The sequence below is a fragment of the Saimiri boliviensis genome, chromosome 12 (assembly GCF_048565385.1).
Source record: "Saimiri boliviensis isolate mSaiBol1 chromosome 12, mSaiBol1.pri, whole genome shotgun sequence".
Classification (NCBI taxonomy): Eukaryota; Metazoa; Chordata; class Mammalia; order Primates; family Cebidae; genus Saimiri; species Saimiri boliviensis.
In genome coordinates this window covers 48,069,034-48,082,007 of record NC_133460.1, presented here as the reverse complement: position 1 = coordinate 48,082,007, position 12,974 = coordinate 48,069,034, and the positions used below count along the sequence as shown (strand labels likewise).

General features: G+C 42.4%; 1 protein-coding gene across 4 annotated transcripts in view; it reads right to left on the bottom strand.

Annotated features, from left to right (window-relative positions):
• CCAR1 (cell division cycle and apoptosis regulator 1) overlaps nt 1–12,974 on the bottom strand; it is an 81,246-nt gene that overhangs the window by 35,652 nt on the left and 32,620 nt on the right. For all 4 annotated transcript variants that reach the window (XM_074382336.1, XM_039478052.2, XM_074382337.1 and 1 more), the window contains 5 exons: nt 8,858–8,972; nt 8,570–8,762; nt 4,214–4,343; nt 3,804–3,965; nt 65–290 (listed from right to left, as the gene is read on the bottom strand). In XM_074382336.1, coding sequence (XP_074238437.1) covers nt 65–290; nt 3,804–3,965; nt 4,214–4,343; nt 8,570–8,762; nt 8,858–8,972 — 826 coding nt within the window. The remainder of the gene's footprint in view (nt 1–64; nt 291–3,803; nt 3,966–4,213; nt 4,344–8,569; nt 8,763–8,857; nt 8,973–12,974) is intronic.

Genomic DNA, 12,974 nt, shown 5'->3' with positions numbered 1-12,974 from the left:
CTACATACCCTTTTATTACGAATAACTAAGAAATTTAAGCTGTATATCACAGTGGAATACAAACCTTTGCACTGTATAAGTGGTCAGCATCTGGTGGATCAAGAATGGCCATATTTTTTTCTAAGGACTCTACTTCTCTGTGCATTACATAAAAATTGCAGTAATTTCCCAGCTGAAATGGTCTTGACAAAGGGAAAGCATCCACCCATGTAAACTGAGCATCAAAAAAGTCACTAGGTATATACAAATTCTGATAACGGCGCCTTAGTTCCATCATGTCACAACTGGGACTGAAAAACAGACATGAGTAGTGAATAAATAGCCTTAATAAAAAGGTTACACAAACATTCACTCAATTCTGAAGCAAATATAACTGGACATAGTAAAACATAAGCTCAAAGACAAAGTCAGTTACTAATGAATGAGCTATAGATATGAATAGACACATGAAAATACTACTTTCAAATTTGTATACTCAAAGTTTTGAATAAACAGTATCTCAGTGTTATCTTTCTTTCGTTCTTTTTTGAGACAGAGTCTTGCTCTATCACCAAGCTGGGGTGCAGTGGCGTGACCATGGCTCACTGCAACCTCCACCTCCTGGGTTCAAGAGATTCTCCTGCCTCAGCCTCCTAAAGTAGCTAGGACTACAGGCACGTGCCACCACGCCCAGCTAATTTTTTTGCATTTTTAGTAGAGACGGGGTTTCACCATATTAGCCAGGATGGTCTTGATCTCCTGACCTCATGATCCATCCACCTTGTCCTCCCAAAGTACTGGGATTACAGGCATGAGCCAATGCACCCGGTCAATTTCTTTACTTTTTGTTACAGAAGACCCTTTGAAATAACTTGAACCTCAGCTCCAGAAAATATCTGTACAAGAGCAGGTTTCCTCATTTGGAACTGTGGATTACTTGAAACTTAGGGTTCATGTAAAATGGATACAAAACAGCAATGAGTGGTACCAAATTAGTAGTTCTGTATGTCCCTCAATCAGGTTTTTTGAGTGCAGAAAAAGTAAAACTTGTATTTTACTATAGTAAGTTCCTAGATCAAGCACACTTACATTTAAAATTAAATATAAAAATCCATACAAAATCAACTCATATGTTCCTTGAATCATCTGCACCTCCACACCCCTATCTCTGTGAATGATTAAGATCCATACCTGATTATTATGTATAGAGGAGATAAATTTGTCTTTTAAATCTCGCAATGATTTTTTTTTTTTTTTTTTTTTTTTTGAGACGGAGTTTCGCTCTTGTTGCCCAGGCTGGAGTGCAATGGCGCGATCTCGGCTCACCGCAACCTCCGCCTCCTGGGTTCAGGCAATTCTCCTGCCTCAGCCTCCTGAGTAGCTGGGATTACAGGCATGTGCCACCATGCCCAGCTAATTTTTTGTATTTTTAGTAGAGACGGGGTTTCACCATGTTGACCAGGATGGTCTCGATCTCTCGACCTCGTGATCCACCCGCCTCGGCCTCCCAAAGTGCTGGGATTACAGGCTTGAGCCACCGCGCCCGGCTCGCAATGATTTTTTTAAAAGATGATTTACTTTTTCCTAAGAAGCAGAGCTTTTAAAACAGAGGAACTGAAAGGTCAATATGGTAAAAGATTAAGAAATATTTGTTAAAAGTATAATGTAAGATGAAAAGACAACCTCTGTCTTTTTTAAAGACAACTATAAAGAGAAGTATGAAAGATGAAGTAATCTACATGTAGAGATGTCTTTATTTGAAGGATAAAAGTACAGAGCAATAAACTTGTCAGTTAATATACTATTATCTATCCAATCTATCTACAGACAGAATCTTGCTCTGTCGCCAAGGCTAGAGTGCAGTGTGTGTCACATTCATAGCTTGCTGTTTCCTGGGCTCAAGTATTCTTTCCATCTCAGCCTCCCAAGTATTATAGCTAGGACTACAGATGGACTACCACATGTGGCTAACTTCTACTTTTTGTAGAGGTGAGGTTTCACTATTCTCCTGCCTCAGACTCCTGAGAAGCTGGAATTACAGGTACACACCACCATATGTGCCTTGGGAGGCTAAGGCAGGAGAATCACTTGAACCCAGGAGGCAGAGGTTGCAGTGAGCCAAGACTGCACCACTACACTCCAGCCTGGGCGACACAGCAAGACTTCATCTCAAAAAAAAAAAAAAAAAAAAAAAAGGCCGGGTGCGGTGGCTCAAGCCTGTAATCCCAGCACTTTGGGAGGCCGAGGCGGGTGGATCACGAGGGCAAGAGATCGAGACCATCTTGGTCAACATGGTGAAACCCCGTTTCTACTAAAAATAAAAAAAAATGAGCTGGGCATGGTGGCACATGCCTGTAATCCCAGCTACTCAGGAGGCTGAGGCAGGAGAATTGCCTGAACCCAGGAGGCGGAGGTTGCGGTGAGCCGAGATCGCGCCATTGCACTCCAGCCTGGGTAGCAAGAGCGAAACTCCGCCTCAAAAAAAAAAAAAAAAGTAAACATTGGTAAGAAGAAAACCAGTAAATTAATAATTGCTTATTCGATCATAAACAAGAGTAAATGAACATCAACTATGTAACATAATTAAGAAAAAGTTACCAAGCCAAATTTTCTTGGCATTAAGTAGCTGGACTAAAATACACTGGTTTACTAAATCTCGAACTGGATATATAAAAATTTTAGCCTCTGATTGGCCAGTATTATGAATAGTAACTATTACTCTGTTTAAATGTATTAATATCCTATCAGGCCACTGAAGTGCATACAGCTATTTGCTTTTAGACTAAACAGCCTTGAACACTGCTTTTAATGATTTTATTATTTTACTGCCAATTTGTTTTGTTCTATCTATTAATCTATTAACCAAGTTGCCAGAACAACCCACCATTAATTATCAAGAATATACAACTGCCATACACTGGATTAAGTGCTTTGGATACATTAACTAACCCTCACCATAATTTTGCTAGTTAATATTACCTTTGTTTTGCAGGTAAACCTCAGAAACTTCTGGCAACTTGGCCAGGTGCAGTGGCTCATACCTCTAACACAACACTTTGGGAGGCTGAGGCAGGCGGATCACTTGAAGTCAGTAGTTCCAGACCAGCCTGGCCAACATGGTGAAATCCCATCTCTACTAAAAATTAAAAAATTAGCTGGGCGTGGTGCTAACCACCTGTAGTCCCAGATACTCAGGAGGCCAAGGCAGGGGAATCGCTTAAACCGGGAGGTGGAGGCTGCAGTGAGCCAAAATCTCACCAATGCATTCCAGCCTGGGTGACAGAGTAAGACTCAGCCTCAAAAAAAAAAAAATTCCTCGTAATTTGCCATGACTTCTGATTCCAGAAGGTAAGATATTTATGTACGTACATACACATATACCATACACATGTATAAATTATGTATGTCTCTGAGTATATATATTTAGATCTAGGGTTTCTGTTATACTACATTGCCCCAGCTAAACTTGAAATACTTGATTTACTACTATATTATCGAATCATTGTATACAATGGACTATACATGTTTTCAAGTTATCAATAAATCTAGATCTTAACTGATTGTAACTTTAGGAAATAACTTAATGACAGAGGAATTTCCTTGAAGAGCTGCCTTTTTCAATACCAGTTGATATCCTTCATGGGGTTTAAAAATAATGCAACCTTGTAGAGAACTAAGTTACTTCAAATTGTATTTCTGCCCTTATATGAAGAACACTTGACTGTCGGCAAATCAATGTTGCAAGAAAAATACCTCTGTAACATATTCTATCAAATTATATGAAATTGGTAATTCAAGAAAACAATGGCAGGGGAATAACCTACCAATCTAAAGAAAACTTTGAAAACTGAACTGTGTAACGTGGAACAACACGTCGAACTCTCCGAGGTGATCTTTCTCGCTCTCTTCGTGGAGATCTTTCCCGGGAACGTTTCCTCTGAGGTGATCTTTCTCTGGATCTACGTCTTTCTCTCTCTCTTTCACGACTGAAAGCAAATTTTTCTAAGATTACTAAAAAATATTTCTAATAATATAGAAAAGCTCTTCAATGAATAAGTAGGGTAGGTAATATAAGCAAGATTCCACAGTATACTTAACTTTTGTAAATTTGTAGTAAAATAAACATAATATAAAGTTTACCATTTAAAAAATTTATAAGTATATACTTCAGTGGCATTAAGTATGTTTACACTGCTGTATTGCCACCATCCACAGTATACTTTAGAAAATATACCTTCGGTCATCTTTTCTGTTAGGCACTTGATCCCCTCTGTCATTCCTTCCTGAAAATCGGGATGGTGGATCTAATCTTCGTGCCGGTTGTGGCTGTGAAACTATACGAACAGGAGGCTGCAATAAACCAGCTTTAAAAGATAAAGAAAAAAATGTTTAGCATGCCTAAACAAAGTTCAAAAGCATTACCTCATTAGACTAGATGAACAAAGTTAAATAACTGAGAGTCAATAAAATTGTTTTTTCAAAGTTGGCCTAATTTATACATATTTTCAAATAATAGGTACTGTCAAGCCAGGCACAGTGGCTCATCCCTGTCCCAGCACTTTGGGAAGCTGAGGGGAGTGGATCACCTGAAGGTCAGGAGTTCAAGATCAGCCTGGCAAACATGGTAAAACCAAATCTATACTAAAAGGTACAAAAATCAGCTGGGTATTGTGGCAGGCTACTCAGGAGGAATCTCAGCTACTCAGGAGGCTGAGGCAGGAGAATTGAGGCAGGTGAGACTCCATCTCGAAAAAAAAAAAAAGGAAATTATTGGCTAGATGTGGTTGCCACCACTCAATATGAGTTTTGCCCCCAAACTCCTTACTCTGTACAATGATACAGGGAACTTCCCCAATAGATAAAGAGCTCATCCCCACAGAATAAGGACAACTATTAGTGACCATAAGCAGAATGATTGAATAGAAAAATCAACCATGTGCAGTGGCTCAGACCTACAATCTCAACACTTTAGTAGGGTGAGGTGGTAGGACTGCCTGAAACCAAAAGTTCAAGACCAGCTTGGGAAACCCTAGCAAGGGTTTCCCTCATTGCTACTAAATCAAAAAACGGCCAGGCATGGTGGCTAATGCCTGTAATCCCAGCCCTTTGGGAGGCTGAGATGGGCGGATCACAAGGTCAGGATTTCAACCAGCCTAGCCAATATGGTGAAACTCTATCTCTACTAAAAATACAAAAATGAGCCAGGAGTAGTGGCAGATGCCTGTAATCCCAGCTAGTCAGGAAGCTAAGGCAGGAGAATCACTTGAACCCTGGGGGCGGAATTTGCAGTGAGCTGAGATCATACCACTGCACTCCAGCCTGAGTGACAGAGCAAGAGTGTCTCAAAAAAACAAAAATAAAATGGGCCAGGCATAGTGGCTCATGTAATCCCAAAACTTTGGGAGTCAAGGTGGGCAGATCATTTGAGGTCAGAGGTCAGAATTTTGAGACCAGCCTGGCCAACATGGTGAAACTCCATCTCTACTAAAAATACTGGCCAGGAGTGGTGGTGCATGCCTATAATCCCAGCTACTCAGGAGGCTGAGGCAGGGGAACTGCTTCAACCCAGAAGGTGGAGGATGCTGTGAGCTCCAGCCTAAGAGCAAGACTCAGTCTCAAAAAAAAAAAAGTCTTACACAGAAGATCATAAAAGTGGAATTACACATTAGGTTCAAAACCGAGCAAGGATGCATACTTTTTTTTTTTTTTTTTTTTTGAGACGGAGTTTCGCTTTTGTTACCCAGGCTGGAGTGCAATAGCGCGATCTCGGCTCACCGCAACCTCCGCCTCCCGGGTTCAGGTAATTCTCCTGTCTCAGCCTCCTGAGTAGTTGGGATTACAGGCATGCGCCACCATGCCCAGCTAATTTTTTGTATTTTTAGTAGAGACGGGGTTTCACCATGTTGATCAGGATGGTCTCGATCTTTTGACCTCGTGATCCACCCGCCTCGGCCTCCCAAAGTGCTGGGATTACAGGCTTGAGCCACCGCGCCCGGCCGTAGGATGCATACTTATAGAAAAAAACTATTAATAAAGAAAAAAAGTTACAAATAGCTTTCTTTTTTTTTGAGACAGGGACTTCCTCTGTCACCCAGGCTGGAGTGCAGCTGCGTAATCTTGGCTCACTGCAACTTCCACCCCTAGGCTCAAGTGGTCTTCCCACCTCAGCACCCAAGTAGCTGGAACTACAGATGCACATCACCACGCCTGGCTACTTCTTTGGATTTTTAGTAGAGATGGGGTCTCACCAAGTTGCCCAGGCTGATCTTGAACTCCTGAGCTCAAGCAATTTGTCCAACTCAGCCTCCCAAAGTGCTGGGATTACAGGCGTGAGCCACCGCCCTGATACCAGCCACAGTGTCGTATTTTTTTTGACCTGAGTAGTAATTACACAGGTGTTCATTTACATTGTAATCTGTCATCATTTTGCTATGTGTCATCATCATTTACAATGACAAAGAAAATGCAGGATGGGAGCAGTGGCTCACACCTGTAATCCCAGCACTTTGGGAGGCCAAGGCAGGCCGATTACTTGACTCCAGGAGTTCAAGACCAGCTTGGGCAACATGGCAAAACCCAGTCTCTACAAAAAGATACAAAAATTAGAGGAGGGCTGGGGAGGGAGGATTGCTTAAGCCCAAGAGGTTGAGGCTACAGCAAGCTGAGATCACACCACTGCATCTATGCCTGAGAAACTTTGTCTCAAAAAAAAGAAAGAAAAAAAGAAAATGCAGCCTGAGTATCATGGTGAAACCCTGTCTATACAAAATATACAAAATTTAGGCTGGCAGAGTGGTGTGAACCTGCAGTCTCAGCTACTCAGTGGAACTGAGACAGCAGGATCACTTGAGCCGGGGAGGCGGAGGTTGCAGTGAGTCAAGATTATACCACTGCACTCTAGCCCTGGGAACAGAGAGAAGCCCTGTTTCAAAAGAAACAACAAAAGGGCCAGGCATGGTAGCTCACACCTGTAATTGTAGCACTCTGAGACGCCAAGGACGGTGGACCACGAGGTCAGGAGTTCAAGAACAGCCTGGACACGATGGTGAAACCTCGTCTCTAATAAATATACAAAAATTAGCAGACTGTGTTGGCGCCCACCTGTAGTTCCAGCTACTCAGTAGGCTGAGTCAAGGGAATCGATTGACCCCCAAGAAGCACAGTTTGCAGTGAGCCAAGATTGTGCCACTGAACTCCTGCCTGGGTTCCGTCTCAAAAAAAAAAAAAAAAAAAAGAAAAAAACAACAAAAGAATATGTCACAGCACGACATTTTTTAAATGCCAATTAAGTAGGCTTCTATAAGCTAAGGCTACCTATCATCTTTTTCTTTTTTTGAGATGGAGTTTCGCTCTTAATGCCCAAGGTAGAGGGCAACAGTGCGATCTGGGCTTGCTGCAACCTCCACCTCCTGGGTTCAAGCAATTTTCCTGCCTCAGCCTCCCGAGTGGCTGGGATTACAGGTGCCCACCACCACGCCCAGCTAATATTTGTATTTTTAGTAGAGACGGGGTTTCACCATGTTGGCCAGGATGGTCTCAAACTCCAGACCTCAGGTGATCCACCGGCCTTGGTCTCCTAAAGTGCTGGGATTACAGCATAAGCCACTGCACTCGGCCCTACTTAACATCTTAAACAATGTTTTCATAAGAACACATCTGGACTGGGCACAGTGGCTCACACGTATAATCCTAGCACTTTGGGAGGCCAAAGAGAGCAGATCACTAGAAGTCAGGAGTTCGGGACCAGCCTGGCCAACATGGCGAAACCCCGTTATCTACTGAAAATATATAAATTAGCTGGGCGTGGTGGCAGGTGCCTGTAATCTCAGCTACTCGGGAGGCTGAGACAGAAGAATTGCTTGAACCTGGGAGGCTGAGGTTGCAGAGAGCCAAGATCAGGTCCTTGCACTGCAGCCTGGGCAACACAGTGAGGCACCGTCTCAAAAAAAAAAAAAAAAAAAAGAACATGTCTCAAGTTCAATCAATCAATTTTCAAAGAAAAATTTTAAACTCAGCAAATTCATCTGATGTGGTATGATTCGATAAATAATTTAATACTGTGGATATTTAAGTCCACAAGAGCATATCTTTGAATTTCTTATCACTAAGAGCAATTTAAAAAGTTTCATACACCTATGAAAGTAGAAGTGTCCTATTTAGGATTTTTTTTTTTTTTTTTTTTTTTTTGAGACGGAGTTTCGCTCTTGTTACCCAGGCTGGAGTGCAATGGCGCGATCTCGGCTCACCGCAACCTCCACCTCCCGGGTTCAGGCAATTCTCCTGCCTCAGCCTCCTGAGTAGCTGGGATTACAGGCATGCGCCACCATGCCCAGCTAATTTTTTGTATTTTTAGTAGAGACGGGGTTTCACCATGTTGACCAGGTTGGTCTCGATCTCTCGACCTTGTGATCCACCCGCCTCAGCCTCCCAAAGTGCTGGGATTATAGGCTTGAGCCACCACGCCCAGCCCTATTTAGGATTTTTAAGCTTCAAATTTTCTTGAAATCCCTGCCTTTTTGTAATTAAAAGCATATTTATATTATTAACAACTAAAAAGCTATATATTAGTCTGAAACAAAAGCAAAGATACCTTTCTGCTGAGGCTGCTGTAATAAGGGCTGTGGTTGAGTCTGCAATAGTGGTGTAATAGAAGCTGCTGAAATCTGTGCTTGCAGCAGTGACTGGGGCTGGGGCTGAGTCTGAACACCAAATGTTGACTGTGGTGCAATTGGCTGAAGCACAGCAGGAGGAGTCTTTAATAACGGCTGGGTTTGCGACTGATTCTTAAATTTAAAAATTGAAGAATAAGAAAAATCTTTGTGAATTAGAAGACTCATTTGCCAAGTTTCTATAATACCTAACTCAATATTTTATGTACCTGATTTGGTAGTGTTTGAATTCTCTGTGCGTTCCACTTAAAAGGCATATTAGGATTATAAGTAGCTTCAACCAATACTCTGTCACCTACTTGGGGGGTTTTCCCTTTGACAGCACTGTAAAAAAAAAAAAAAAAAAAAGAAAGAAAGAAAGAAAGAAAGTTAAATATAAATACAATTAAAAGAGATTTCTCCCCAAAATGACGTACATACTTAGTACTTTGAAGTAAACCATATCTCAAAAATAATAAATAAATAAGTAACAGTAAACTATATCAGAAACGGAAGCCTGAAAAGCTCTTTAAAATGTAGATGGGGGCCGGGCGCGGTGGCTCAAGCCTGTAATCCCAGCACTTTGGGAGGCCGAGGAGGGTGGATCACGAGGTCGAGAGATCGAAACCATCCTGGTCAACATGGTGAAACCCCGTCTCTACTAAAAATACAAAAAATTAGCTGGGCGTGGTGGCGCGTGCCTGTAATCCCAGCTACTCAGGAGGCTGAGGCAGGAGAATTGCCTGAACCCGGGAGGCGGAGGTTGCGGTGAGCCGAGATCGCGCCATTGCACTCCAGCCTGGGTAACAAGAGCGAAACTCCGTCTCAAAAAAAAAAAAAAAAAAAAAAAAAAAAATGTAGATGGGGCCGGGTGCAGTGGTTCATGCCTGTAATCCTAGCACTTTGGGAGGCTAAGGTGAGCCAATCACTTGCGGCGAGAAGTTCAGAACCAGCCTGACCAATGTGGTGAAACCCCATTTCTAGTAAAAATACAAAAATTAGCCAGGTGTGACAGCACACACCTGTAATCCCGGCTACTCAGGAGGCCGAGGCAGGAGAATGGCTTGAACCTGGGAGGTAGAGGTTGCAGTGAGCTGAGATCATGCCACTACACGCTAGGCTGGATGACAGGCAGGACTCAATCTCAAACAAAAATAAATAAAAAAACAATTTAAAAAAAGTAGCTGGGGTATGTGCACAGTGGCTCACGCCTGTAATCCCAGAACTTTGGGAGGCCAAGATGGGCAGATCACTTAAGGAGATTGATACCAGCCTGGCTAACATGGTAAAGCCCCATCTCTACTAAAAATACAAAAATTAGTAGGGTGCAAATTACTTGTACCTGAGAAGTGGAGGTCACAGTGAGCCAAAATCGTACCACTGCAACTCCAGCCTGGGTGATACAGTGAGACTCCGTCTCAAAAACATAATAATAAAAAAAGAAAAACTTTAAAAACCAAAACAAGGGGCCGGGCACGGTGGCTCAAGCCTGTAATCCCAGCACTTTGGGAGGCCGAGGCGGGTGGATCACGAGGTCGAGAGATCAAGACCATCCTGGTCAACATGGTGAAACCCCATCTCTACTAAAAATACAAAAAATTAGCTGGGCATGGTGGCGCGTGCCTGTAATTCCAGCTACTCAGGAGGCTGAGGCAGGAGAATTGCCTGAACCCAGGAGGCGGAGGTTGCGGTGAGCCGAGATTGCGCCATTGCACTCCAGTCTGGGTAACAAGAGCAAAACTCCGTCTCAAAAAAAAAAAAAAAACCAAAACAATTGTCTGAGGTCAGGAGTTTAAGACCAGCTTGGGCAACATTGCGAAAACATGTTTCAACAAAAAAATTTTAAAATTAGCTTTTTGGCCGGGCACGGTGGCTCAAGCCTGTAATCCCAGCACTTTGGGAGGCCGAGGCGGGCGGATCACGAGGTCAAGAGATCGAGACCATCCTGGTCAACATGGTGAAACCCCGTCTCTACTAAAAATACAAAAAATTAGCTGGGCATGGTGGCGCGAGCCTGTAGTCCCAGCTACTCAGGAGGCTGAGGCAGGAGAATTGCCTGAACCCAGGAGGCGGAGGTTGCAGTGAGCCAAGATCACGCCATTGCACTCCAGACCGGGTAACAAGAGCGAAACTCCGTCTCAAAAAAATAAATAAATAAATAAAATAGCCGGGCATGGTGGCTCAAGCCTGTAATCCCAGCACTTTGGGAGGCGGAGGCGGGTGGATCATGAGGTCGAGAGATCAAGACCATCCTGGTCAACAAGGTGAAACCCCGTCTCTACTAAAAATACAAAAAATTAGCTGGGCATGGTGGCGCGTGCCTGTAATCCCAGCTACTCAGGAGGCTGAGGCAGGAGAATTGCCTGAACCCAGGAGGCAGAGGTTGCAATGAGCCGAGATCGCGCCATTGCACTCCAGCCTGGGTAACAAGAGCGAAACTCCGTCTCAAAAAATAAATAAATAAATAAATAAATAAATAAATAAATAAATAAAATATAAAATAAAAAATAAATAAAAATTAGCTTTTAGGTCTAAATCTGAAGGAAAAAAAAATAGCTGGGTGTGGTGGCATGTGCCTACAGTCCCAGTTACTCGAGAAGCTGAAGCAGCAGGATTCCTTGAACAAGAAATTTGAGGCTGCAGTGAGCTATGACTACACTTCTGGACCCCAACCTGGGTGAAAGATGGAGACCCCACCTCAAAAAATAAAATAAAATAGCCAGAAGCGGTGGTACACGCCTGATGGCCCAGAGACATGGGAGGCTGAGGTGGGAGATTACTTAGGCCCAGGAATTCAACACTGCAGTTCACTATGATTGCACCACTGCACTCCAGCCTGGATGATAAAGCAAGACCCTGTCTCAAAAACAAAAAAAAAAGTAGATAAATAGATATACTCCCTAGACTCGTTTCAAAACAGATATTTCACCCTTATAATATAAACACGAGTTTAAAGTGAGGTTAATAACTTACCACCCCGTATTTCCCTAACATTACCTCTCTCTCTCCTTTATTTATTTTTATAACCCAACACTAAGATTTGCTTTGGGCTTTCAAATGATGAAATAAATGCAGAAAAGACAAAAAACAGGAATCCCCTTCACAGAAAAACATAGTACAGTATTTCCTACAAACACTACAAAGCTATAAAAGTACTAATTTAAATGTCGAAAAAGAATTTTTTTAAGAAATAAATATTTTAATGTCAGTTCATCAATCATTTGACCCTATTAACTTTTTCAATGTTAATATTTTTGTTTTTAGAGCTGGGGTCTCACCATTACGTTGCCTAGGCTGGTCTGGACCTCCTAGCCTCAAGCCATCTACCTACTTTGGCCTCCTGAGAAACTGAGATTACAAGGACAAGTCACCACGCCTGACTAAAAAACAATTTTAAAATCTGTATTATGTCATTAGACGTGTCAAATGAAAGATTCTGTTTCAGAATTAGATTTCAACACCCCACACACAGTTATGTCTACCCAGGAACATTGTTAGAACCGTCACTTAACTCTTATAAAACATTTATGAAGAATTCTCAGTAAGTAGTTTGTTCAATAATCGAGATATCTTTTATCACAATCTCCACCACAAAAGGCCTAAAGTACAATATAATACGAGCTGGATGATTAAAATAAAAAATTCCACACTTGAGCTTCTTCAGGAAAAAATACAGAATTATAGCTAAACTGGCCAGGTGTGATGGCTCATGTCTATAATCCTAGAACTTTGGGGGACTGAGGCATACAAATCACCTGAGGTCAGGAGTTTGAGATTGGCCTGGCCAACATGGTGAATCCCCATTTTACTAAAAAATACAAAAATTGGGCCGGGCGCGGTGGCTCAAGCCTGTAATCCCAGCACTTTGGGTGGGTCACAAGGTCAAGAGATCGAGACCATCCTGGTCAACATGGTGAAACCCAGTCTCTACTAAAAATACAAAAATTAGCTGGGCATGGTGGCATGTGCCTGTAATCCCAGCTACTCAGGAGGCTGAGGCAGTAGAATGCCTGAACCCAGGAGGCAGAGGTTGCGGTGAGCCGAGATCTTGCCATTGCACTCCAGCCTGGGTAACAAGAGTGAAACTCCTTCTCAAAAAAAAAAGAAAAAAAAAAAATTAGCTAGACATGGTGACACAGGTCTGTTGTTTCAGCTACTTGGGAGGCTAAGCAGGAGACTCACTTAAACCCAGGGGGCAGAGGTTACAGTGAGCTGAGATTGCGCCACTGCACTCCAGCCTGGGTGACAGAATGAGACTCTGTCTTAAAAAAAAAAGAAACAAAGAAAACAAAATTTCACACTTGAGTTTCTTTAGGAAAAAATAAAATAGAAACTTATAGCTAAACT